This window comes from Oncorhynchus clarkii, chromosome 12, assembly GCF_045791955.1.
Source record: "Oncorhynchus clarkii lewisi isolate Uvic-CL-2024 chromosome 12, UVic_Ocla_1.0, whole genome shotgun sequence".
NCBI lineage: Eukaryota > Metazoa > Chordata > Actinopteri > Salmoniformes > Salmonidae > Oncorhynchus > Oncorhynchus clarkii.
Genome location: NC_092158.1, coordinates 36,093,306 through 36,120,136, shown reverse-complemented (window position 1 = coordinate 36,120,136; position 26,831 = coordinate 36,093,306). Strand labels below are relative to the sequence as shown.

General features: G+C 41.7%; 2 protein-coding genes across 2 annotated transcripts in view; one reads left to right on the top strand and one right to left on the bottom strand.

Moving 5' to 3' along the window:
* The window catches only part of LOC139422013 (dehydrogenase/reductase SDR family member 11), a 50,172-nt gene extending 45,186 nt beyond the window's left edge, over window positions 1–4,986 (top strand). The window contains exons 3-7 of the mRNA XM_071173156.1: window positions 135–229; window positions 439–568; window positions 787–879; window positions 2,618–2,683; window positions 3,432–4,986. Coding sequence (XP_071029257.1) covers window positions 135–229; window positions 439–568; window positions 787–879; window positions 2,618–2,683; window positions 3,432–3,473 — 426 coding nt within the window. The 3' untranslated portion in view covers window positions 3,474–4,986. The remainder of the gene's footprint in view (window positions 1–134; window positions 230–438; window positions 569–786; window positions 880–2,617; window positions 2,684–3,431) is intronic.
* Window positions 4,987–7,531: 2,545 nt separating this feature from the next.
* The window catches only part of LOC139422012 (sodium- and chloride-dependent GABA transporter ine), a 30,457-nt gene continuing 11,157 nt past the window's right edge, over window positions 7,532–26,831 (bottom strand). Inside the window, exons 4-13 of the mRNA XM_071173155.1 lie at window positions 23,274–23,406; window positions 22,876–23,010; window positions 16,462–16,565; window positions 16,155–16,279; window positions 15,826–15,938; window positions 12,844–12,984; window positions 12,126–12,225; window positions 11,952–12,052; window positions 11,597–11,764; window positions 7,532–7,952 (exon numbers count right to left, since the gene is read on the bottom strand). Of these exons, the coding sequence (XP_071029256.1) occupies window positions 7,824–7,952; window positions 11,597–11,764; window positions 11,952–12,052; window positions 12,126–12,225; window positions 12,844–12,984; window positions 15,826–15,938; window positions 16,155–16,279; window positions 16,462–16,565; window positions 22,876–23,010; window positions 23,274–23,406 (1,249 nt within the window). The 3' untranslated portion in view covers window positions 7,532–7,823. The remainder of the gene's footprint in view (window positions 7,953–11,596; window positions 11,765–11,951; window positions 12,053–12,125; window positions 12,226–12,843; window positions 12,985–15,825; window positions 15,939–16,154; window positions 16,280–16,461; window positions 16,566–22,875; window positions 23,011–23,273; window positions 23,407–26,831) is intronic.

Here is a 26,831-nt window from a genome sequence, read left to right as displayed (position 1 = left end):
GTGTAATTTCACAAGGGGCATTGGCATTGACACTGTGGAGGACAATAACTACAGTCTTATACACCTAGACAGAATATATTTTTGTTTGTGAAGGCAGATACAAGTGCAAGTATTTGACAGAACCTCTCCTATAGGTGAATGTCCTGGCCCTGTCAATTTGTACCCGCGAGGCCTACCAGTCAATGAAAGAGCGGAATGTGGACGATGGCCACATCATCAATATTAACAGGTAGACTACAGCTTCTCTTCAGCCTGTTAAATGCCTGTTATAACTGACATTTTATATGATTTAAGATTCTCTCAGAAGATACAGTAAAGAGGGCCTACAATTTTTCTCTTGGTTTTAGACAGAAGAGAAGTCCGAGGGATAGAGGATGTATCACATACATGCCATTCTCACTTTCTCTCCTTTTCTCCCTCCCTCGCTTACTGCTATAGTATGGGGGGACATAGAATGGTACCTAGTGCAGATGAACACTTCTACTGTGCCACTAAATATGCTGTTACTGCTCTAACGGAGGGGCTACGGCAAGAGCTGCGGGAAGCAAAGACTCACATCAGAGCCACGGTGAGAAGAGCAGCATTATTATTCTCTCTTTTTCATATGAATCTGACAACTGTCTTATACAATTATTAGATATAAATGTGATTGTTTTGTGGGTGTGTACGTACATATACACGCTTGTGGTATGTGTTCGTCCGTCCGTGCGTGCGCACGAGTGTCTGTCTGTGTATGTGTACATAAACATCAATAACGAGCATGGTTTGTGCCTTCCTCTTCCATAGTGTATATCGCCTGGAATAGTGGAGACTGAGTTTGCCTTCCGGCACCACAACAGTGATCCAGAGAAAGCAGCTGCTGTGTATGAGAGTATAAAAGTAAGGCAGCTAGACTAGGAGTGTGGGTGGGTGGATGGGCCTACCTCTTCTCTCAATACAAATACAGTGCCTTGCGAAAGTATTCGGCCCCCTTGAACTTTGCAACCTTTTGCCACATTTCAGGCTTCAAACATAAAGATATTAAACTGTATTTTTTTGTGAAGAATCAACAACAAGTGGGACACAATCATGAAGTGGAACGACATTTATTGGATATTTCAAACTTTTTTAACAAATCAAAAACTGAAAAATTGCGCGTGCAAAATTATTCAGCCCCTTTACTTTCAGTGCAGCAAACTCTCTCCAGAAGTTCAGTGAGGATCTCTGAATGATCCAATGTTGACCTAAATGACTAATGATGATAAATACAATCCACCTGTGTGTAATCAAGTCTCCGTATAAATGCACCTGCACTGTGATAGTCTCAGAGGTCCGTCAAAAGCGCAGAGAGCATCATGAAGAACAAGGAACACACCAGGCAGGTCCGAGATACTGTTGTGAAGAAGTTGAAAGCCGGATTTGGATACAAAAATATTTCCCAAGCTTTAAACATCCCAAGGAGCACTGTGCAAGCGATAATATTGAAATGGAAGGAGTATCAGACCACTGCAAATCTACCAAGACCAGGCCGTCCCTCTAAACTTTCAGCTCATACAAGGAGAAGACTGATCAGAGAAGCAGCCAAGAGGCCCATGATCACTCTGGATGAACTGCAGAGATCTACAGCTGAGGTGGGAGACTCTGTCCATAGGACAACAATCAGTTGTATATTGCACAAATCTGGCCTTTATGGAAGAGTGGCAAGAAGAAAGCCATTTCTTAAAGATATCCATAAAAAGTGTTGTTTAAAGTTTGCCACAAGCCACCTGGGAGACACACCAAACATGTGGAAGAAGGTGCTTTGGTCAGATGAAACCAAAATTGAACTTTTTGGCAACAATGCAAAACGTTATGTTTGGCGTAAAAGCAACACAGCTCATCACCCTGAACACACCATCCCCACTGTCAAACATGGTGGTGGCAGCATCATGGTTTGGGCCTGCTTTTCTTCAGCAGGGACAGGGAAGATGGTTCAAATTGATGGGAAGATGGATGGAGCCAAATACAGGACCATTCTGGAAGAAAACCTGATGGAGTCTGCAAAAGACCTGAGACTGGGACGGAGATTTGTCTTCCAACAAGACAATGATACAAAACATAAAGCAAAATCTACAATGGAATGGTTCAAAAATAAACATATCCAGGTGTTAGAATGGCCAAGTCAAAGTCCAGACCTGAATCCAATCGAGAATCTGTGGAAAGAACTGAAAACTGCTGTTCACAAATGCTCTCCATCCAACCTCACTGAGCTCGAGCTGTTTTGCAAGGAGGAATGGGAAAAAATGTCAGTCTCTCGATGTGCAAAACTGATAGAGACATACCCCAAGCGACTTACAGCTGTAATCGCAGCAAAAGGTGGCGCTACAAAGTATTAACTTAAGGGTCTGAATAATTTTGCACGCCCAATTTGTCAGTTTTTGATTTGTTAAAAAAGTTTGAAATATCCAATAAATGTCGTTCCACTTCATGATTGTGTCCCACTTGTTGTTGATTCTTCACAAAAAAATACAGTTTTATATCTTTATGTTTGAAGCCTGAAATGTGGCAAAAGGTCGCAAAGTTCAAGGGGGCCGAATACTTTCGCAAGGCACTGTACATTAAGAAATGTTTGACTAATTAGCTTTTTTTTCCTCTGCAGTGTTTGAAAGCACAAGACATAGCCAGTGCAGTCACATACGTTCTGGGCACCCCGCCTCACGTCCAGGTAATGTAGTGCTCTGTCTGTCGCTTCTGTCAATACTTGGCTTACTTATTTATATCTTGCCTCTTCCTCAAGTCGAGACTAACTCCTCTTAGATAGACCAATGGTACTATACACAGAGTGTACAAACCATTTGGCTCTTTCCATGACCGACTGACCGGGTGAATCCAGGTGAAAGCTATGATCCCTTATTGATCACTTGTTAAATCCTCTTCAATCAGTGTAGATGAAGGGGACAAGACAGGTTAAAGAGTACTTTTTAAGCCTTGAGACAATTGAGGATTGTGGATTGTGTGTGTGCCATTCAAGAGGGTGAATGGGCAAGACAAAGATTTAAGTCCCTTTGAGCGGGGTTTGGTTGTAGGTGCCAGGAGCACAGGTTTTAGTGTGTCAAGATTTGCAACTATGCTGGGTTTCACGCTAAACAGTTTCCTGTATCAAGAATGGTCCACCACCGAAAGGACATCCAGCCAACTTGACACAACTGTGGGAAGCATTGACGTCAACATGGGCCAGTATCCCTGTGGAACGCTTTCTACACCTTGTAGAGTTCATGCCCCGACGAATTCAGGCTGTTCTGAGGGCAAAGGGGTGCAACTCAATATTAGGAAGGTGTTCCTAATGTTTTGTGCACTCAGTGTCCATTGTTAATGGTCCTGACCTGCATAGTCTGAAACACCTCTTTTATAGAGGACATTCATGCAGTTTGTTGAGTTTGTTTGTGTATGTAACCCTGCTTGTCGGCCTCTAGATCGGAGATGTGCAGATGAGGCCGGTGGAACAGGTGTCATAGCAACCGAGCAGGAAGGAATCAGCTGAAAGAGCCATGGTGACGACTCCTTAGCGACCCCTGCCGGCAAAGACGAAAATAAACTAGTATTCAACTGGATTTGGAGTGAAGGGATCTGTTTGAGGGGGCGTGGAGGTGGCTGTGTGTGGTGGGGGGGATCTCTGGTGAGGAAAGGGTGGGCAGGTACTCTTAACCACCACTGAATTACTATGAGTGCTGCAACATGGTCTTTGGTGTATTGCTCTGAAGCCACTGCAAACTTAGGAGAGGAGGGTTGTTGCTCCTGTGGTCATATATTCTACCTGACCATCTTGACAGAGGGAAGAGTATGCCATGAATTGCATTTTTGTTTTTGTAAGTCATAATACATATCTGTTTAAAATGACAACACTGCTATTCAATAAAGAATGATAATTATATATATATATATATATTTTTTTTTTGTATAGGTATTTTAGCTTTGATTATTGGTAGATGTGGCTGATATTCTGTACTCCCTAACCATAGATGCTCAATCCATTTCTACGGTCTTATGTTTTTAATAACAAGCAGATTTGGTTATCCTGGTATTAAGTCTGCTCGTATGTTTTTCAAAACCCATGTCAACCATCACTAATCAGAAAATGTGTATAAGGGACATTCAAGCACGATTACGCAACCCCATCACTTTGGAACAAGTGTATTTCCCCACTCCCATATGATTTAAATTGTTTTGCACTTTGGATCCATTTGGAGGAGTATAAAGAAAACACTGTCATCTTGTCTAGAGGAAGTAACGTACTTGTATACTCTCCCCAAGTGTGTACTTGTATGATATAGTAGATGTTTATCAATAAAAATGATTTAGGGATTGTCAAAGGTGGCTCCTTTTTGTGCACCATTATTTGTTTTGATCATGTGTTAAATCTTTTGATAGCAATTTACTGTCAATCTAAATAACCCTACAGTGTTAGTTATTCTATTAATTGAACAAATATAAACTAGATGGCATAATCTCAGACAGGTTTGTAAACTGAACCCCTCAGAATATAGGCACCACCAACTGATGATCATAACTTGGCACACCCTTTGGCTCTTGAGTCAGTTGGCTTTTTATTTTGCCTTACATTTGTACAGTATGATTATATATTGCCTACAATGACAATATTTACTGATTATTCTTATAATACTTATTTTAATAAGTATTATATCTATTTTAATCAGGCATCAATTCCTTTCAAACATATGTTGTTTAAAATGTTATGTAAAATACTCATGACTTTTCCAATAAATTGAGTCACGGAAAGTGACCATTTGTCATATTGCAATGGATATAGGTGGTTTTCAATAAAACGTCACAATAACATTGTGCGACAGGTAGCCTAATGGTTAGCGTGTTGGGCCAGCTAGTTCAAATCCCCGAGCTGACAAGGTAAAAATCTGTTATCCCACTGTTATCCCACTGTTCCTAGGCCATCATTGCAAATACGAATTTGTTCTTGCCCAGTTAAATAAAAAAATAACTTCCAATTTTCAACAGTGTTTTTAAGAGTGTTTAACCTCTATGGGATTGGTGTTGCTAATGTGACTAGAATTACGTAAATTACAGCAAACTTTGCAGGACATAGACATGTCTTATATGGGCAAAAAGCTTAAATTCTTGTTAATCGAACTGCACTGACCAATTTACAGTAGCTATTACAATAAAAAAAATACCATGCTATTGTTTGAGGAGAGTGCACAACAACAAAAAACACGTCAACTGGTTTGATACATTCACCTCTGAAGGTAAATAATGTACTTACATTCAGTAATCTTGCTCTGATTTGTCATCTTGAGGGTCCCAGAGATAAAATGTAGCATACTTTTGTTTGATAAAACTGAGTTCTACAGTTTGAACTCCTACTGTCTCTGGCTCCACACCAACCCTGCCCGGCCATCTAGATGTGTGAAGGTTAGTGTTTTTCTGTAGGGAAGCTAATTATCCATCATGTATGACATTCCTGGGAGTGTGTAAACTTACATTTTGTATTACCATAGTTGTGTATGTTCTCTATTGTTTTGTACTTAAATATATCAATTGACCAATTAGGCACATTTTGGCAGACTTGGTACAAAATATTGTGCAGTATTGCAATGCACTGCTGCCATCTGGTGGCCAAAGTCTAAATTGTGCCTAAACGCCTATATGATATGGCTTTTCTCTTGCATTTCAAAGATTTTTTTTTTTTTAAATAGAAAATGCACGTTTTTTTGTTGGTATTAACTTTTACCAGATCTAATGTATTATTCTAGACATTAATTTCACATTTCCACAAACTTAAGTCTTTCCTTTCAAATGGTATCAATAATAGGCATATCCTTGCTTCGGGTCCTGAGCTACATGCAGTTGGATTTGGGTATGTCATTTTTGGGGAAAAAAGGTATAGGCTACATAATATAGGCTACATTGATTGATGGACCACGTAAATTTCGCTAGCTAGCTAATAAAAGATCACGTCAATATGGCTAGATAACAAGCAAACGTTCAAGGGTTAAACTAGATGACTATATCCAAATGTTGTTTGATTTACTTGCCATCTATATTGGTGATGACAGTAGTCCGACTGACAATTTACCAGGACGTGGACTTGCCGACTGTCAAAGTCTTTCCAAAAGCCCAATCTCTGATGATGCAAGGTAATGATGATGTTTGCTTAGCTAGCTACATGTCAAATCGATAGGCACCTTCATGTATCTGAAATTACATGATCAGTGATGTTTACGGATCATGAAAAGCATGCAGTTACTTGCTGTATAACTGATGATAGAGGTAAATGTGTACAATTGTTTTGCATGGAATAATGGGGAATTTGTAGTTCTGACTATTAAAACCAAATAGTCGTAACATTTATGTAACAATCCCTTAAACAGCATGTAGTTGTCAATTGTTTTAGCGGAGCTGTGGGTCTCCTTGCCCCCTGACCCGCAGCAGCCAAATCAAACATATAGTGGCATTTTATTGTAAAAAACATATTACATAAGGAATATTTTAACAAGACGTTCCAAATGCTGCATTTGGTAGATTATTTTATTAACTGCTGTGCTGATCCATAGCTACTGCATCATACTGTACATGTTTTACTAATATATAGCCCCATGGTGGTGGTGTCATAATACCCATAAAACCTAGCAGTAAACCGGAAATGGTTCCAATAATTTTACCACCATTCATTTTTCCAACAGGGAATTTTAGAAACACTTAAAATAAGGGCTGTGTTTTGTGTAGGATTACTCTGACGTGACGTTTTGATAACCATGTAAATCTCTCTCGCACAAGGTGAATTTTATCAATATATTCATCTCTATTACTCTGATTTGAAAATGCTAATTAGCATTAAAAGAGACATGCAAATTCCTGCAAGCTCCTGCACGTCATCTCTAGCTGACACCTTTGCTAACATGTATTGTGCAATGTAACACTTGTCAATTTAAAGACATTTTTCCAATTTATTAATGACAATTTTGCTAACAGATAGTTAATCAAGAGTCCCATCCAGATCATTATGGCATTTCTAGTTCTTTATGATAGCCACATTAGCAGCTAAAAAGGCATTTCATTTTGGGGGGGTAATACATGCGAATATATTGATAAAAGTCACCATGTGAGGTTTACACAGTTATCAAAAAGTCACGTCAGGGTAAGCCTACATGAAAACACAGTTTCTAAAATCCGCTATTGGAAAAATTAACTGTGGAAAAACAATTTGAACCATATCCTTGTTTGACTACTAGGTTTTATGGGTATTATGACTCACTGTGGTACTCTAGAAATACATGTAATACCTCCTCAGTTGTGTTAACCACAAGGTGCTGCTCAAGTGAAAGCTAACATGCTTGAAGGGCAGAACAACAACATCCATAACTAACAGTTCTCACACTGTTGTACTTTGGTTATCCATGGCTACATATAGAAAACATATTACCAAAGTTCAGACAGTGCAACATATGGACAGGTTAAGGTCTATTAATCATGTACCAGTACCCACTCATGACCAATTCTGATCTTTCAAAGCAGAGATAGGTAATCTTCTTGGGTCCTGGCCCATTTCTTCTATTTGTTATTACATAATTGACTTTAACAGTGTTTTAAAAAGATCTGTCATTCACTCCATGAAGGAGAACAACCCACTTCCCCATGAGCAGAAGTCCCAAACAACACCAATAGGAATGTTGTTGGACGGTTTTTGTCACGTCATCCACAGACAGTGTGGTTCCCAGTGCCAATGTGAATCAGGCTTGACATCCTTAGTGAACCCTCACCTGGCTCTCCAAGCCTAGCATAGTCCCAGAATCCCAGGCTGGTACAGAGGCCATCAGTAGGGAGAGTCAGTATCAGAGGTTTGTCTGAATGTGAGGCTTCTCTGTTTCTCTACCTAAGGAGCTGATGACTGCTATGTTTGGGTATGTGTCTCCTCCCCTCTCGTTCTCCAGTGCATAGGGGGTGATTGACTTTACTAATCTCTGGGGGGAGGAAGACAAGACATTATTAGAAGTCTTTAACAACATATGAATTTGGACTAATTCTGTCCAACAACTTTGCTTAGTCATTACACCAGAACTAGGCTTGGGCGGTAGACCATATATACCATATACTGGGGCATTTGGAAATAGCCCCGGGATGGTTTTTCAATACCATTGAAACTATTTCTTTGAAGTGTTTCGATAAATGTTAATATTTGTAGCTAATTTTTAAGTGAATACCTGCAGTCAACTTGTGCAATACATTAGGAGATAAAGCAAATCGCTTTCTTCGTTTCACCTGTCACATTATGAAGTTTACCGTAGTTCCCCAGATCAGTTGAGTCCAGCTGTGTATTGACAAGGGTCGCATTTTATATTGGAAGTCAGTGTTTTTTAGCTTCAATAGAGTGATCAGGGGCATGCAACTTCAGTTTCCTTCACCGAAAATTAATTAGTGCAACACATTCGGCAGAAAATAGCTTCATTTTCATCAGATGACAACAGAAGTGCAATGCTATTTGGCAGGCAGCCACACAAGTAAATGAGCTTACAATGAAAAAGCTGGTATTTTTTGCAAAAACGATGGATGGCCATCATATTTCTAATGTTTATCATAGAAAGAATGTAGCCAGCTACATTTCCTGTTGTTAATCTTGCATTTTACCAGAGAAAAGCAGGCTACACCGAAAGTGCTGGAGAAAAGTAGCTACTGTGAGAGCAAAAATGCAAGATTATGTTATAATAGTGTAATTGCATCAAATGGTTGTCTTATGCAACAGAATAGAGGGTTCTTATAACTCTATTGTGTCTGTGTGAACTGAAAGTGGGCCTCTTGGAGATTGAACAATGACAGGAGATTTACGATGTCTACGCAATGAGAACAGTTTTTACAGCAGATACTACTGTATGCTGTGAATTAACTTTCATACAAATCTTAACCTTGTGACCCATTCCATACATCTGAAAAAAAATGATGCAGAAAAATTAATCCATGCTTTTGTCACTTCTAGGTTAGACTACTGCAATGCTCTACTTTCCGGCTACCCGGATAAAGCACTAAATAAACTTCAGTTAGTGCTAAATACGGCTGCTAGAATCCTGACTAGAACCAAAATATGTGATCATATTACTCCAGTGCTAGCCTCCCTACACTGGCTTCCTGTCAAAGCAAGGGCTGATTTCAAGGTTTTACTGCTAACCTACAAAGCATTACATGGGCTTGCTCCTACCTATCTCTCTGATTTGGTCCTGCCGTACATATCTACACGTACGCTACGGTCACAAGACGCAGGCCTCCTAATTGTCCCTAGAATTTCTAAGCAAACAGCTGGAGGCAGGGCTTTCTCCTATAGAGCTCCATTTTTATGGAACGGTCTGCCTACCCATGTCAGAGACGCAAACTCGGTCTCAACCTTTAAGTCTCTACTGAAGACTCATCTCTTCAGTGGGTCATATGATTGAGTGTAGTCTGGCCCAGGAGTGGGAGGGTGAACGGAAAGGCTCTGGAGCAATGAACCGCCCTTGCTGTCTCTGCCTGGCCGGTTCCCCTCTTTCCACTGGGATTCTCTGCCTCTAACCCTATTACAGGGGCTGAGTCACTGGCTTACTGGGGCTCTCTCATGCCGTCCCTGGAGGGGGTGCGTCACCTGAGTGGGTTGAGTCACTGATGTGGTCATCCTGTCTGGGTTGCCCCCCCCCCCCGTCTTTGTGGGCTATACTCAGCCTTGTCTCAGGATGGTAAGTTGGTGGTTGAAGATATCCCTCTAGTGGTGTGGGGGCTGTGCTTTGGCAAAGTGGGTGGGGTTATATCCTTCCTGTTTGGCCCTGTCCGGGGGTGTCCTCGGATGGGGCCACAGTGTCTCCTGACCCCTCCTGTCTCAGCCTCCAGTATTTATGCTGCAGTAGTTTATGTGTCGGGGGGCTAGGGTCAGTTTGTTATATCTGGAGTACTTCTCCTGTCCTATTCGGTGTCCTGTGTGAATCTAAGTGTGCGTTCTCTAATTCTCTCCTTCTCTCTTTCTCTCTCTCGGAGGACCTGAGCCCTAGGACCATGCCCCAGGACTACCTGACATGATGACTCCTTGCTGTCACCAGTCCACCTGGCCGTGCTGCTGCTCCAGTTTCAACTGTTCTGCCTTATTATTATTCGACCATGCTGGTCATTTATGAACATTTGAACATCTTGGCCATGTTCTGTTATAATCTCCACCCGGCACAGCCAGAAGAGGACTGGCCACCCCACATAGCCTGGTTCCTCTCTAGGTTTCTTCCTAGGTTTTGGCCTTTCTAGGGAGTTTTTCCTAGCCACCGTGCTTCTACACCTGCATTGCTTGCTGTTTGGGGTTTTAGGCTGGGTGTCTGTACAGCACTTTGAGATATCAGCTGATGTACGAAGGGCTATATAAATAAATTTGATTTGATTTGATCTGTTGTTTGTCATGTAGACTGAAGGGGGTGTATATTGGCTATAAAAGGCCTTTGTCTCAGGGCTCTCAACGAATCATCTGAGGGTGATTCATTGACCAGCCATTATTATCGTAGAGCACTCAATCGATTCACTTTATATGTGTGTGTTGTATTGACCTGTTCCCGTATTAATAAGTGAATAAAGATTTAGTTTAAGTATAACTCTGACTTGTGTGATAAGTTTGTCTCTCCTCATTTGATAGTAAAGAAATTAACCACCATACTACACATCAGTCAGAGCGCTGTCTGCTGATAGAATGCATTGGTGAATTCTCATCCAATTGGAGAAGTGCAACTAAAGCTCAAAATTAGTCTGATGCCAAGCAGAAATTACAATAAAGCATTTTAGATCATGCGTTTACAAAACGCAGCAAGATATTTCTTATGCGTTTTATCTTTTTTTCTGAGTAAAAAAACACAGAATTCTGCATTAACGCGTCCCCTAAGTTTAACTTGCTAGTTATTCAAGTAAGTGGCGGAATTAATAAGGAGACGGATCATCATATAGTGTTAACATTCTGCCATGTTTGAGAAATCTGTACAGCTTCCACTGCTATCTTGATTTCCTTGAGTTTTTTTCTTCTCTCCGTTGTCGGCCCATCTGGTCCCCCCCTCCTCTTCTCCGAGCAGAGCAGGCAGGCCCATTGCCCTAGCGACTCCAGACTCCACACAGACTCAGCGTGTACACAAGCTTCTCCAGAACCAGTACTTTTCTTCCTTCAGACAAGCATTCCTTAACACTTTGTTCATTTACAAGCGAATGTGAATGAGAGACATTGTGCAAATGTCCAAACTCACCAAAAATTACATTCGGTAGCGCCTACCTAATATATGTATCATTTTATGAGCTGGATTGCCTGTCTTTGCAATTAGTTTATTTTTGTTCGTGTTTGTTAGCATATTTAGCTTGTAGCTTCCATGGAAATTCGCAATTATTGTGCTAATTTTGCATTCTGGTAATTGACACCCAATGGGCTTTTTTTCATTTTTCTATGCCCCCAGGTGTACTAAGCTGGCAATACCGTAAGTCCTGGGATGAGAGAAGGACGGAATGACGATATGAAAATCTGGATACTGCCCCACTCTATCCAGAACCTCTTGACACGGTTGCTAGGTGTTGTACTAAGGTCAAAATAATGCTATAGGTAGAGAGAGAGAGATTGATAGTAATACAGTACCTCAGTGAAGGAGCCTGGCAGAACCCACAGTGTGTGAAGAGCTCCGAGTGGGATCCAGATGATGGATGCCATAGCAATGACCCAGCCAATCCCCTGAGCCCACGGGGGATACACGTAGTCCTCATAGCGAGCTGGTTTAAATTGGATGATTGTGAACACCAGGATAATCTGTTGCACCAGAGGAGAGAGAGGGATGATACAAATACCTTTATCAATTGCATTCAAAGTATACCTACTCTCAAAACCAGATATGCCCTTGTCATTTTTTTTTATTTTTTACATTTGACAATGCCAACTGTATGGCAAGTTATTTGTAGACACTATAGTTCTGTTAGGGTGAATGAGGATGACTCACAGTGATCAGAAGAGGAGCCACAAACATCCAGCACACTCTGAAGAAGATATTAGGCCTATTTCCTGTCATCTCCTTTAAGTTTGCCGAAAGCCTCCTCACACCTGTCAGAATGAATGTATTAATTTCATTCCTGTAATGACTAACACGCATATGTTAGACACACACTGGTCTCACCATAAAGTCCGCAGATGGCCAGCACCTCAAAGAAGGCCAGGAACATGAGAGACACTATGGCCGTGTAGTGGTCCATCAGCTGGAATACATAGATCCCCACCTGGTCAAAGAGAGAGAGTATTTAATACCAGCTGTAAGAAAGAACTAATCTCTCGTGGACAGAACGTTACATCAAGTGACGTAACATATGCTAAAATAATCTGGGATGCAACGACTAATGAGTAAAAATAGTTCCAGTGCTTTGGCATTCTGTCACTGATTATTTAGAAGTATCAGGGTTGGGTGAATGTGGTGCTTAGAGTGTGGGCAAGGTTTTCAAGCAATGATTTCAAGCTTTTTTTTGGAAGGAGGGGGGGCTTTGGCTGAGATTTAGCATTTAAAAAGGTGGAGACTAAGCTAGTCTTGTTAGTACCTTTTCTCATACATCTCCACCTAGAAACTAATCAAGCATCTGATGCAATTACTGTATATACGATTTTAGTTCTGAGTTTCTGAGATTAATAAATAATTCATCACACTACATTATTAAAATGTTATCCTTTTTTGGTTCAATATAGCACGATTTCATCTAACAGTGTACATTTTGGTGGAGTATAATTATATTACCCTAAGTGTACTTTATTACTAGTCTAGTCCACTACTTGTCCTGGATTATTGCTGTGCTGGAGTTGTCTGATTAGTGTACACCTATATGGTCTAGGCATACACTCCAGGGTACCTGCATGACATGGGGTATTCCCAGCAGAAAGGCAGTGCTGCAGACTGCCAGCACCAGCATCTCCTTGTGTCTCAGGAACTTCATCAGGGGCCCTCCAAACCCATCCATTAGGCTGGTCGCCATCACCTCCACCATGGCAAACTGAGACATATATATACTTTTTAAAGTCATAACATGGTAACATTCCAACATGGAGATACCAATATAATAACGTATTTTTGCATATTTATTTTTTGTACATATAAAGTACACACCAGATACAAACATACACATACAAACGACAAATTACAGACGGACACAAACAACGACATCTCATCTGCTCAGACCCGCATACTCACAACCCCATCCCTAGTGCCTGCAATATTGTTTGCCACGTGGCCTTAAATTGTGCCTATTTGTTTTTCTCAGTCACCCATGCTGTTTCAATAAAAAAATACTTTAGATTTTTCCATTGTGGCAAATTGATTGATGTCTACATTTTCAGGATACGTTTTTTCATGTTGAGTGATGAAAAGAGAATTGTCCAGCCCATTGGGTATCTCACTACACTCCCATATTCCATGTCTGGAAATATGCAGACAGACAGATTACATTTACATTTACACTGTAATACTTCTGACAGCCAACTTTCTAGCTCCGCCCATAACTTTATTGCATTCCCAGAAAGCATGGATTATTGAGTCCTTGTTAGTTTTACACTTATAATAAAGGCTTTCTTACTGCAACTATCTGGTAACAATGATTTGGCATTTTTTCATCTGTGTCAAAAATACATAATGCCCTTCAGTTAGAATCTTGACATTCTTTTCTCATCATTTAATGGCTGTTTTATGAGGCCAATCGGCGGATGGCGATGAGTCTTGTGACTGTCCTTTCAACCTGGCAGGTAGGACAAACCTAAACAAACTGAAAACTAAGCATCACTATCTGCATGTGAAGGATAGGCTGTCACTTTAACCCTACCTACATGTGCATATTACTAGGGATGCACGGTATATCGTTGAGCATATCGGAATCGGACGATATTAGCTAAAAATGCCAAGCGCACACATCCAACAACTAAACAAGTTCAAGTCGAGCAGTCATTTGAAAGAGTAAGAACATTTCAGCAAGACAACTCAAAAGTGAAATCCATTAACGCCAAGATGATGTAATTCATTGCCCTTGACAATCAACCGTTCACTGTCGTGTATGATGTTGGTTTTTGCCGACTGGTCAAGCACCTCGAGCCCCGGTACACACTACCAAGTAGGCGCTATTTTTCAGATGTTTCGCTACCGGAGTTAAACAGTATTGTTGAAACGCACATCTATGAGCTACTTGCTATTGGTGTCACTGCTATTAGCTTCATGACTGACATTTTGACCAGCGATGTCAGCTCCTTGAGCATGCCGAGTCCGACAGCACAGTGGGTTGACAAGGATTTCGTACTGAGGAAATCCGAATTGCATGCTCAAGAATGTGCTGGTTCTGATACCGCTACTGCCATTTCAATGGCATTTGAGAACACGTTTGTTCGTATGCAGCAGACGTGATACCCTCTGTCATGGCATTGAAACGCCTGCTCAACGAACTGCCAACACAGACCGTGGGGTTAAAACTTACAAAAGTACTCAAGGCTGTGGACAAGCGATTCGGTGGCATTCTCTCTGAGCCTCTTTACTGTGTCGCCTCCATGCTCGATGCTAGGTACAAGGACCACTACTTTGATGCAGACAAGAAACAGGGTTTACATTAAATGTTACATACACAGCTGGACAAGATAGAAACGGACACAGTGACAGTGCGCACCAAGGAAGAGAGGCCATGGACAGACAGAGCTGAAACTTCACTGCTTGACATTTGTGATGAAATCCTGAAACGACTGAACAACGAAACAGCACAAATAAGTGAAAGAAATAGGTTTTGGTTATGTTTTACTGGTAATGGCGACACGTAAATGCCAACAAAATAACTTTTTGGTCAGTGTGGGGTTTGTGTAACCTTTATTTAACGAGGCAAGTCAGGTAAGAACAAATTCTTATTTACAATGTCGGCCTACCCCAGCCAAACCCGGACGACACTGGGCCAATTGTGCGCCACCCTATGGGACTCCCAATCACTGCCAGATGTGATACAGCCTGGATTCAAACGAGGGACTGTAGTGATGACTCTTGCATTGAGATGCAGTGCCTTAAACCGCTGCGTCCATGCGTGTGTTTAACTATTTAACTGTACTAGAATGCTTAAAAGACCGCTAAAATGTTAAATATCGGCTATCGGTATCGTTTTTTTTTTGGCAAGGAAAATATTGGATATCGGTATCGGCCAAAAATGTAATATCGGCGTATCCCTACATACAGTATTACCTCAATTACCTCGGCTAACCTGTACCCCCACACATTGACTCGGTACTGGTACCCCCTGTATATAGCCTCCTATTGTTATTTTACTCCTTTTTTATTTACATTTTTATTTAGTAAATATTTTCTTAAATCTTATTTTTCTTAACAGGATTGTTGGTTAATGGCTTGTAAGTAAGCATTTCACAGTAAGGTTGTGTTGACATTACATTACTTTCTATTGGAACTGGAACTGCTGTAGTTAAAGATTGATTTTTGGTTCCTGGAATCATTTGTGAAAGAAGATTATGCATTTTACTGGATATTGTATCACAGATTTATAGTAATTACCCTAATTTAACCATGTGGCCAAACAAAGAGAATGTGACCGGCAGCAGGTAGCCTAGTAACCGAAAGGTTGCAAGATTGAATCCAGAGCTGACAAGGTTCTGCCCCTGAACAAGACAGTTAACCCACTGTTCCTAGGCCATCATTGAAAATAGTAATTTGTTCTTAACTGACTTGCCTAGTTAAATAAAGGTACAAATTAAATAAATAAAAAAAGACAACGTGAGGACAAATGCATCTGTTTCAAGTAGAGAAAAGTGTATTTAGTATCATGTGACAGTGGGTTTAGGTTAGGTAATGTACAGTTAGCTACCTGGCTGTCCAGCCCAAGGCACAGGAGCATGAAGAAGAACAGAATTGCCCACAGCGGAGCCACTGGCATCGTTGCAAAGGCTTGTGGGTAAACAACAAAAACCAGTCCTGGACCTAGATGCAAAATAATTCAGAACACACATGCATTGTTGTTATGACTTTGGTGTCTAAACTCTTTTATGGAACAATCTTGGTGAAATTAGTATGCTTTGCCTCAAATACATGCACAGTAACTAGAAATTGTACATTTCCTAAATGAAAATGTGTGGTCTTACGTCCAAAATTATTTCCCCTCCCTAAATGATCTTTAGTTTGCTCAAACAAACTCACCATCTACAGCCAGCTCACTGACAGGTATGTTCTGGAGATGTGACATGTAGCCGAATGCAGAGAAGATGACAAAACCTGCCAGAATACTGGTCAGGGAGTTGGTGATGGAGATAGCCAGGGTGTCTCTGTGGGGGAAAAAAGGGATGTGATGGATGAATCAATCCAGTATGCTCTACGGTGTCCATATTAGGACAGCACCTGCTGAGATTGACCTAATATGGACACCGTAACAATGTGAAAATATATTTGAACTGACTTTTAACTGATTTGACCTGACTACAAACTCTCCTCAAAATGAGCTTCTCACTTTAATATGTTGTTGTTGAAGTTGTTATAGCTGGACATGGCCATGAGGGAGCCAAAGCCTATCCCAATGGAGTTAAAGATCTGAGCTGCAGCGTTGACCCAAACCTGGAACAAAACACAAGGAATTCCGTCTAATAATAGACTGTACCTCCAATAGCACCATAAAACTCATCCACAATGATAGAATAACAATGTTATCCTAACAATCACCCTAGATGGCAGTTAACCATTACACATCCAAGCTCTTTACCAGCAGCACCCGACCTCGACATGTCTTCACAAAAACTCCTCCCGAACCCGTCTTCTCCTGATATGATTTAGATCCTTATCTATGGCTTATTTAAAATCAAATCAAAGTTTACTGGAAATGCTTGCGAAATGCTAGTGTTTCTAGCTCCAACAGTGCAGTAATACCTAGCAATAAAAAAGCAACACAAATAGTCCCCAAAAATAAAATTTAAAGAAAGAAATTAATAAATATCAGAAAAAGCTATGCCTGGAATATATATACTAAACAACAATATAAACGCAACATGCAACAATTTCAAAGATTTTGCTGAGTTACAGTTCAAATAAGGAAATCAGTCAATTGAAATAAATTCATCAGGCCCTAATCTATGGATTCCACATGACTGGGCAGGGGCGCAGCCCAGGCATAGGCCCACCAACTTGGGAGCCATGCCCACCGACTGGGGACCCAGGCCCAGCCAATCAGAATTAGTTTTTCCCCACAAAAGGGCTTTATTACAGACAGAAATCCTTCTCAGCATCCCCCACAAATGATCCCACAGGTGAAGAAGCCGGATGTGGAGGTCCTGGGCTGGTGTGGTTACCCGTGGCCTGCGGTTGTGAGGCCGTTTGGACGTACTGCCAAATTCTCTAAAATTACATTGGTGGAAGTTTATAGTAGAGAAAGGAACATTGAATTCTCTGGCAACAGCTCTGGTGGACATTCCTGCAGTCATCATGACAATTGCACGCTCCCTCAAAACTTGAGACATCTGTGGCATTGTGTTGTGTGACCAAACTGCACATTTTAAAATGGCCTTTTATTGTCCCCAGCACAAGGTGCACCTGTGTAATTATCATGCTGTTTAATCAGCTTCTTGATATGCCGCACCAGTCAGGTGGATGTATTATCTTCACAAAGGATAAAATGCTCACTAACAGGGATGTAAACCAATGTGTGCACAAAATGATGTGAGAGAAATAAGCATTTTATCAGTATGGAACATTTCTGGGATCTTTTATTTTAGCTCATGGGACAAACACTTTACATTTTGCGTTTATACTTTTGTTCAGTGTACATACTGTATCATGTATATACAGTGCATTCAGAAAGTATTCAGACCCCTTGCAAAAGCACATGTTGTTATGTTACAGCCTTATTCTAAAATGGATTAAATAAAAAAAATCCTCATAAATCTACACACAATACCCCATAATGACAAAGCGAAAACAGAAATACCTTATTTACATAAGTATTCAGACCCTTTGCAATGAGTTAGCAATTGAGCTCAGGTGCATCCTGTTTCCATTCATCCTTGAGATGTTTCTAGAACTTGATTGGAGTACACCTATAGTAAATTCAATTGATTGGACATGATTTGGAAAGGCACACACCTGTCTATATAAGGTAACACAGTTGACAGAGCAAAAACCAAGCCATGAGGTTGAAGGAATTGTCCGTAGAGCTCCGAGATAGGATTGTGTCAGGCACACATCTGGGGCTACCAAAAAAATTCTGCAGCATTGACGGTCGGCAAGAACACAGTGGCCTCCATCATTCTTAAATGGAAGAAGTTTAGAACCACCAAGACCATACAAGAGCTGGCTGCCCGGCCATACTGAGCAATCGGGGGAGAAAGACCTAGGTCAGGGAGGTAACCAAGAACCTGATGGTCACTATGAAAGAGTTCCTCTGTGGAGAACCTTCCAGAAGGACAACCATCTCTGCAGCACTCCACCAATCTGGCCTTTAGCGTGGCCAGACGGAAGCCACCCCTCAGTAAAAGGCACATGACAGTCCGCTTGGAGTTTGCCAAAATGCACCTAAAGAACTCTCCGACCATGAAGAACAAGATTCTCTGGTCTGATGAAACCAAGATTGAACTCTTAGGCCTGAATGCCAAACGTCACGTCTGAAGGAAACCTGGCATCCCTACGGTGAAGCGTGGTGGTGGCAGCATCATGGCAGGGACTGGGAGACTAGTCAGAAAGATGAACAGAGCAAAGTACAGAGCGATCCTTGATGAAAACCTGCTCCAGAGCGCTCAGGACCTCAGACTGGGGCGAAGGTTCAACTTCCAACAGGACAGCGACCCTAAGCACACAGCCAAGACAACGCAGGAGTGGCTTTGGGACAAGTCTCTGAATGTCCTTGAGTGGCCCAGACAGAGCCCAGACTTGAACCCGATCTAACATCTCTGGAGAGACCTGAAAATAGCTGTGCAGCGACGCTCCCCATCCAACCTGACAGAGCTTGAGAGGATCTGAAGAGAACAACAGGAGAAACTCCCCAAATACAGGTGTGTCAAGCTTGTAGCGTCATACCCAAGAAGACTCGAGGCTGTAATCGCTGTCGAAGGGGCTTCAACAAAGTACTGAGTAAAGGGTCTGAATAGTTACGTAAAATGTGATCAGTTTTTTCTTATAAATTTGGAAAAAATTCTAAAAACCTTTTTTTGCTTGATCATTATGGGGTATTGTGGTATATATATGAGGGGGAAATTATTTAATTAGGCTGAAACATAACAAAATGTGGAGAGTCTGAATAGTTGTCAAATGCACTGTAGGTATTTCTCTTGTCCAAGTGGGTTGGGGCAGTGTGCAGTGCAATTGCGATTGCATCGTCCGTGGATCTATTGGGGCGATATGCGAATTGTAGCGGGTCTAGTGTGCCGAATAAGGTGGAGGTGATATGGTGCTTAACTAGTCTAGTCAAAGCTAGCCTAGTTAACTAGTCAAAGCACTTCATTATGACATTTAGTTCAGTTACCTTTGCTTTCTTTTGTACAGGAACTATGGTGGATATCTTGAAGCAAGTGGGGACAACAGACTGGGATATTGTGAGATTCAATGTGGTCTCAAAGCACTTCATATTATTCAGTACCTATATCTGCGACACTCCATTTAGTAAGACATGTTGCATTTCATATGGTATGTATTAATCCATAATCCATTTTGTGTGATAATTGCAATTCGTACAATATGTTATGAATTTGAAAACATACAATATATTACAAATTTCCAAACGTATGATATGTTATAAATTCCAATTTGTTGTCGCTAAAGTTAGCTAGGTGGCTGATGCTAATGTTAACTAGCTTTAGGGGTTGGGGTTAAGGTTAGAAGTCAGGTTAAAGGGATAAGGGAAGGGTTAGCTAAAAGGGTTAAGGTTAGGGTTAATGGAAGGGTTAGCTAACATGCTAAGTAGTTGGGAAGTAGCAAAGAAATAGCTGCAGAGTTGCTAATAAGCTAAAATGCTACAGTCGTCCATGATGAGATTCGAACACGCAACCTTTGGGTTGCTAGACTTCACGTTATATACCTAACCATCCACCCTGACAAACCACCCTCCTTTTGTTTTAGCCTTAAGTAAATTAATTAGTACTTTGTTTGCTCAGAATGTTTGTGCAATAATTTCCTACGACTGACAAACACTTCTGGATCAAGAATCGAAAGCTACACACCAATTTCTCAGCCTCCCAGACCTGGAATACTACATTTGCTCTTTTCTTCTCTCCACAGCGGCCTTATACCTATTGCTCCTGGCCGAGATGATCTGAGGCAACGGTGGTGACAAAGAAAAGAAAGAAAAGGGGGACTCCAAGCTAGGCTAAAAAGGGCTACATTGCCTAATGTCCAATCACAGGACAAAATAAGCATCTAATGGTGGTTTTGGGAAACAGCTCGGAGATCTAACAATGTGTGCCGTTGAACGCTCAACAATTTCCTGTGTATATCAAGAATAGTCCACCACCCAAACTGTGTGAAGCATTAATGTCAGCATGGGTCAGCATCTCTGTGGAACACTTTCAACACCTTGTAGAGCACATGAAGAATTGAGGCTGTTCTGAGGGCAAAGGGGGGGGGGGGGGGTGCAATTCAATATTAGGAAGGTGTCCTTTATGGTTTGGCATGATGCAAGGAGGAATGAGGACTGCAGATGTGTCCAGGGCAATAAATTGCACTGTCCGTACTGTGAGGCGTCTAAGACAGCGCTACAGGGAAACTGGATGGAAAGCTGATCGTCCTCGCAGTGGCAGACCACGTGTAACAACACCTGCACAGGATCGGTACATCCGAACATCACACCTGCAGGACAGCTACAGGATGGCAACAACAACTGCCCGAGTTACACCAGGAACGCAAAATCCCTCCATCAGTGCTCAGACAGTCCTCAATAGGCTGAGAGAGGCTGGACTGAGGGCTTGTAGGCCTGTTGTAAGGCAGGTCCTCACCAGACATCACCGGCAACAACGTCGCCTATGGGCACAAACCCACCGTCGCTGAACCAGACAGGACTGGCAAAAAGGGCTCTTCACTGACGTGTCGCGGTTTTGTCTCACCAGGGGTGATGGTTGGATTTGCGTTTATCGTCGAAGGAATGAGCGTTACACTGAGGCGTGTACTCTGGAGCGGGATCGATTTGGAGGTGGAGGGTCCGTCATGGTCTGGGGTGGTGTGTCACAACATCATCGGACTGAGCTTGTTGTCATTGCAGGCAATCTCAACGTTGTGCGTTACAGGGAAGACATCCTCCTCCCTCAAGTGTTACCTTTCCTGCAGGCTCACCCTGACATGACCCTCCAGCATGACAATGCCACCAGCCATACTGCTCCTTCTGTACGTGATATCCTGCAAGACATGAATGTCAGTGTTCTGCCATGGCCAGCGAAGAGCCCGGATCTCAATCCCATTGAGCACGTCTGGGACCTGTTGGCTCGGAGGGTGAGTGCTAGGGCCATTCCCCCCAGAAATGTCCATGAACTTGCAGGTTCCTTGATGGAAGAGTGGGGTAACATCTCACAGCAAGAACTGGCAAATCTGGTGCAGTCCATGAGGAGCAAATGCACTGCAGAATTTAATGCAGCTGCTGGCCACACCAGATACTGACTGTTACTTTTGATTTTGACCCCCCCCCCCCCCCCCCCCCCCCCACCTCTTTGTTCAGGGACACATTATTCCATTTCTGTTAGTCACATGTCTGTTGAACTTGTTCAGTTTATGTCTCAGTTGTTGAATCCTGTTATGTTCATACAAATAATAACACACGTTATGGATGCTGAAAGTTGACAGTGAGAGGACGTTTCTTTTTTTGCTGAGTTTATTTGGACAGTTAAGCTACTTTTTTTATTTGGCTCAAAACTTAGAAATTAAATCCCTTAAATCAATTAAATCACTTGTATCTAATCCCCACATTTGAAGAGGTCATAAGTATTTAGAAAAATTTGCTTATAGTGTATAAATGCAGTCTAAGCTTTAGTGTTTGATACCGTATTCCTTGCACACAATGACTACATCAAGCTTGTGAATACAAACTTGTTGGACGCATTTGCAGTTTGTTTTAGTTGTTTTTCGGGTTATGTTTAGCCAAACCAGCGACTCACTTCCTCATCCTCATTGTGCAGTACAGGGGGGTCCGAAAAAAATGTAAACAGAGGTTCCAGAAACACCCAAATGCGTCAAAATAATGATTTCATGTGTACACAATCTCTGCGATAGCCCTGTATGCGGTAGCACCAACCTCAGTGTTAATCTGGGGTTTTTGATTGGGGAAGTGAATCACTGGTTGGGATAAGTTCCTCAAAAGCAGTGCTAGCTGTGCCACTAGAGATCCTGGTTCGAGTCCAGGCTCTGTTGCAGCCGGCTGTGACCGGGACACCCATAGGGAGGCGCACAATTGGCCCAGCGTCGTGCGGGTTAGGGGAGGGTTGGGCCGGCAGGGATGTTCTTGTCCCATCACGCACCAGCGACTTCGGTGGAGGGTCGGGTGCAATGCACGCTGACACGGTGGCCAGGTGTACGGCGTTTCCTCCGACACATTGGTGCGGCTGGCTTCCGGCTGAAGCGGACATTGTGTCAAGAAACAGTGCAGCTTGGCTGGGTTGTGTTTCGGAGGTTGCACGGTTCTCAACCTTCGCCTCTCCCCTAGTCCGTACGGGAGTTGTCGTGATGGGACAAGACTGTAACTACCAAATGGATATCATGAAAAAGGGAGTAAAAAATATATTATAATAAAAAAGGGGAAAAGTATTTTTTAAAGTTTCTCAAAAACAAGTGAAATCGAGAGAAAAAAAATTCTGGACCCTTCTATAACATATCATTTACATCAAAAAGAGAGATTTGGTTGTAAAAAAAGCAAACTTTGCCTTCAAGGTTAGGGATCGGGCCTGTACCTCAGTCCTCTTACCTCCAACTCCAGGAGTTTCTCCCAGTTTGGCACGATGAAAAAGCGGATGCCTTCCATAGCTCCTGGGAGCTGGACATTGTTAATCAACAGAGCTAACAGGATGACATATGGGAAGAGAGCCGTGAAGTATACCACCTGGAGGAGACACACAGAAATAGTAGTAAAAATATGATATTATAAAATGTTCACAATGGCCAAAAATCAACAAAAACGTGCACTAACTCTGAATCAATGTAAAAGAGCCAAATGTTATGTCGCCGTAAGAGTAAAAAATTACTGAACAGAGATAAGAACATTTACTCACTCATCTTTTTTTACTTGTAAAGCATATCATAGAACTAGTCCTGATCTCTCTCTCTGTGTCAGCATGTCTATCTGTCTCTTTCTCTCTCTTTTACCTTCCCTGTTGACTTGACCCCCTTAAAGATGCAGAAGTAGAGGAGGATCCAGGCCAAAAGGAGCAGGAGAAAGAGTTCCCATCGCAGCACCCCGCTCTCCTCCACTCCCCCTGTCCTCTCCAGCATCCTATAACTACAACACATTTGCTTTATTTTTTGCTGTCACAGTACCCAAGGCTGCCAGCTCACTCCCTGCAGATCTCCCCGCAAGCATCCCGGGGGTTCAAACCGGCAACCCTCCAGCTCCCAGTCTGCTTCTTTAACCTCAAGCCTACCGCCATACCCATAACACACACAGAGACACAAACAACAGCTCTGATGCCAATAATCTAAGTTATATTGATCACAAAACTGCTGCTCAGCCATAAACATTTCACTTGATTCAGGTTGGATTGTTTATTTGAGTAATAATTACCTTTAACCTGATTATTAAGTGACCCCCCCCCCCCCCCCCCCCCGCCCCAATGGTCACCATAGGTCAGGTAGTTTTACCTAATTAATCAAATCACTGATTGTGTCTGCACATTTATGTGATGTGGAATGAGATTATGTCATAGGTCAAATTCACCTGGAATACAGTGAATATAAAACTTTTAATTGGCTCGTTATATTCCAGCACTTGGGATTTGACATCAAATGTTTATATGAGGAGATAGTACAGAATATCATATTTTGTTTGAGGGTATTTTCATACAGTGCCTTCAGAAAGTATTCACACCCCTTGAATGTTTCCACATGTTTTGTTACAGCCTACACACAATACCCCTTAATGTCAAAGTGGAATGATATTTTCAGAATTTTTACAAATTAGTACAAAATTAAAAGCTGAAATGTCAAGAAGTCAATAAGTATTCAACCCCTTTGTTATGGCAAGCCTAAATAAGTTCAGGAGTACAATTTGCTGTCTATGTGCATTAATAATGTCTGTGTACCATAATAGTGTTGAGCATGATTTTTGAATGACTTTGTAATTTCTGTACCCAACACATTCTGTACCCAACCCAACACAATTAGCTGTAAGGTCCCTCAGTAGAGCAGTACATTTAAAACACAGATTCAACCACAAAGACCAGGGCGGTTTTACAATGCCACGTAAAGAAGGGCACCTATTGTTAGATGTGTAAAAATAAAAAAGCAGACACTGAATATCCCTTTGAACATGGTGAAGTTATTAATTATGCTTTGGATGGGGTATCAATACACCCTGTCACTACAAAGATACATGTGACCTTCCTAGCTCAGTTGCCGGAGAAGGAAGGAAACCGCTCAGGGATTTCACCATGAGGCCAATGGGAATTTTAAAACAGTTACAGAGTTTAATGGCTGTGATAGGAGAAAACTGAGGATGGATCAACAACATTGTAGATACTCCACAAAGCTAACCTAAATGACAGAGTGAAAAGAAGGAAGCATGTGCCGAATAAAAATATTCCCATGCATTCTGCTTGCAAAAACGCAAGTAAAACTGAAAAGAATGTGGCAAAGAAATTAACTTTATGTCCTGAATACAAAGTGTTATGTTTGTGGCAAATCCAACACAACACATCACTGAGTACCATTCTTCATATTTTCAAGCATGGTGGTGCCTGCATCATGTTATGGGTATGCTTGTCATCGTCAAGTACTAGGGAGTTTTTTTTATAAAAAGAAATGGAATAGAGCACGGCCGGTTACGACAGAGCCTGGGCGTGAACCCAGGGACTCTGATGGCACAGCTGGCGCTGCAGTACAGCGGCCTTAACCACTGCGCCACCCGGGAGGCCTCTAGTTACAGTTCTTACTTGAATCGGCAATGATCAACAACCAACTTGACAGAGCTTGAAAAGCAGAGTGTGCAAAGTTGTCATCAAGGCAAATATTTTGATTTATTTAACACTTTTTTGGTGATTCCATATGTGTTATTTCATAGATGTGATGTCTTCACTATTATTCTACAATGTAGAAAATAGTAAAAAATAAAGAAAAACCCTTGAATGAGTAGGTGTGTGCAAACTTTTGACTGGTACTGTATATGTTGGGGTCAATGAAGGGTAGATGGGAACTAGGAATATAGAAAGTTACTGAGAGTAGAAGCTTCATATTCTGTTCCATGTTTCTGATGAGAGAGGTGAAAGGCCATTGTTAGTCTCTGATAAGGCAGGCTGGCTGCATAACTAGGGAGTAAGGATTGCGTCTCGAGGTCAAATCAACAGATGAAGTGAGAAGAAACCTCTGGGAGGGGGCCAGAGAGGCCCACCACAATTGTTATGTTTTTATTTTTTATTTCATCTTTATTTAACCAGGTAAACTAGTTGAGAACAAGTTCTCATTTACAACTGCAACCTGGCCAAGATAAAGCAAATGACTCTCCTACTGCAGTACTATCTGACACATACACTTCCAAACTCACAAAGGTTTTAGTAACAGGCAGCGCAATGACGACACCAGTGAGAGGAACCAATTTAATTCCTGCCTAGCAACAGAGATGTATTGGTTGTCTAGATGTGTAAGGAGTTGACAACGCCTATTAGAAGGTGATAAATATACTGTGGCTTGTGAAAGTATTCATCTCCCTTGGCATTTTTCCTGTTTTGTTGCCTTACAATCTGGAATTAAAATAGATTTTTGGGGGGTTTGTATCATTTGATTTACGCAACATGCCTACCACTTTGAAGATGCAACATATATTTTTTTGTGAAACAAACAAGAAATATGACCAAAAAAAAGAAAACTTGAGTGTGCATAACTGTAAATCTCTTGGGGCATGTCTCTATAAGCTTGGCACATCTGGCCATTGAGATTTTTGCCCATTCTTCAAGGCAAAACTGCTTCAGCTCCTTCAAGTTGGATGGGTTTCGCTGGTGTACAGCAATCTTTAAGTCATACCACAGATTCTCAATTGGACTGAGGTCTGGGCTTTGACTAGGCCATTCCAAGACATTTAAATGTTTCCCCTTAAACCACTCAAATGTTGCTTTAGCAGTATGCTTAGGGTCATTGTCCTGCTGGAAGGTGAACCTCTGTCCCAGTCTCAAATCCCTGGAAGACTGAAACAGGTTTCCTCAATAATTTCCCTGTATATAGCACCATCCATCATTCCTTCAATTCTGACCAGTTTGCCAGTCCCTGCTGGTGAAAAACATCCCCACAGCATGATGCTGCCACTACCGTGCTTCACTGTGAGGAGCAGAAATAACCAGCATTGAAATGGCATCCATGGTGTCTCACACTCCCGTAAAAGGGGGAAAAGAAGAGGAAAACTTTAGCAAAGCCATGGATGCTCTAAAAAAAGATCACAAACAACCAACCAATTCGGCTCGAGTATGGGGAAAATTGAGCAAATTTGATAAAATTGGTCATCATTTCCATGTTGATGGAAAATTCCTATCAGATAAAGAAATCAGAGATGCTGTTGTGGCATGGCACAATGGCATCAATGACAAATCGCAAGCTCAATATATACAAGCGTTTTGATGTTGGTGTTTTATCAACAGAAAAGTAGAACCGATAAAGCTCAAAATAAAGATATGCAGGGTCATATGCAGGGACATAGTTGTCCTGGACTAGATCATAGATCCA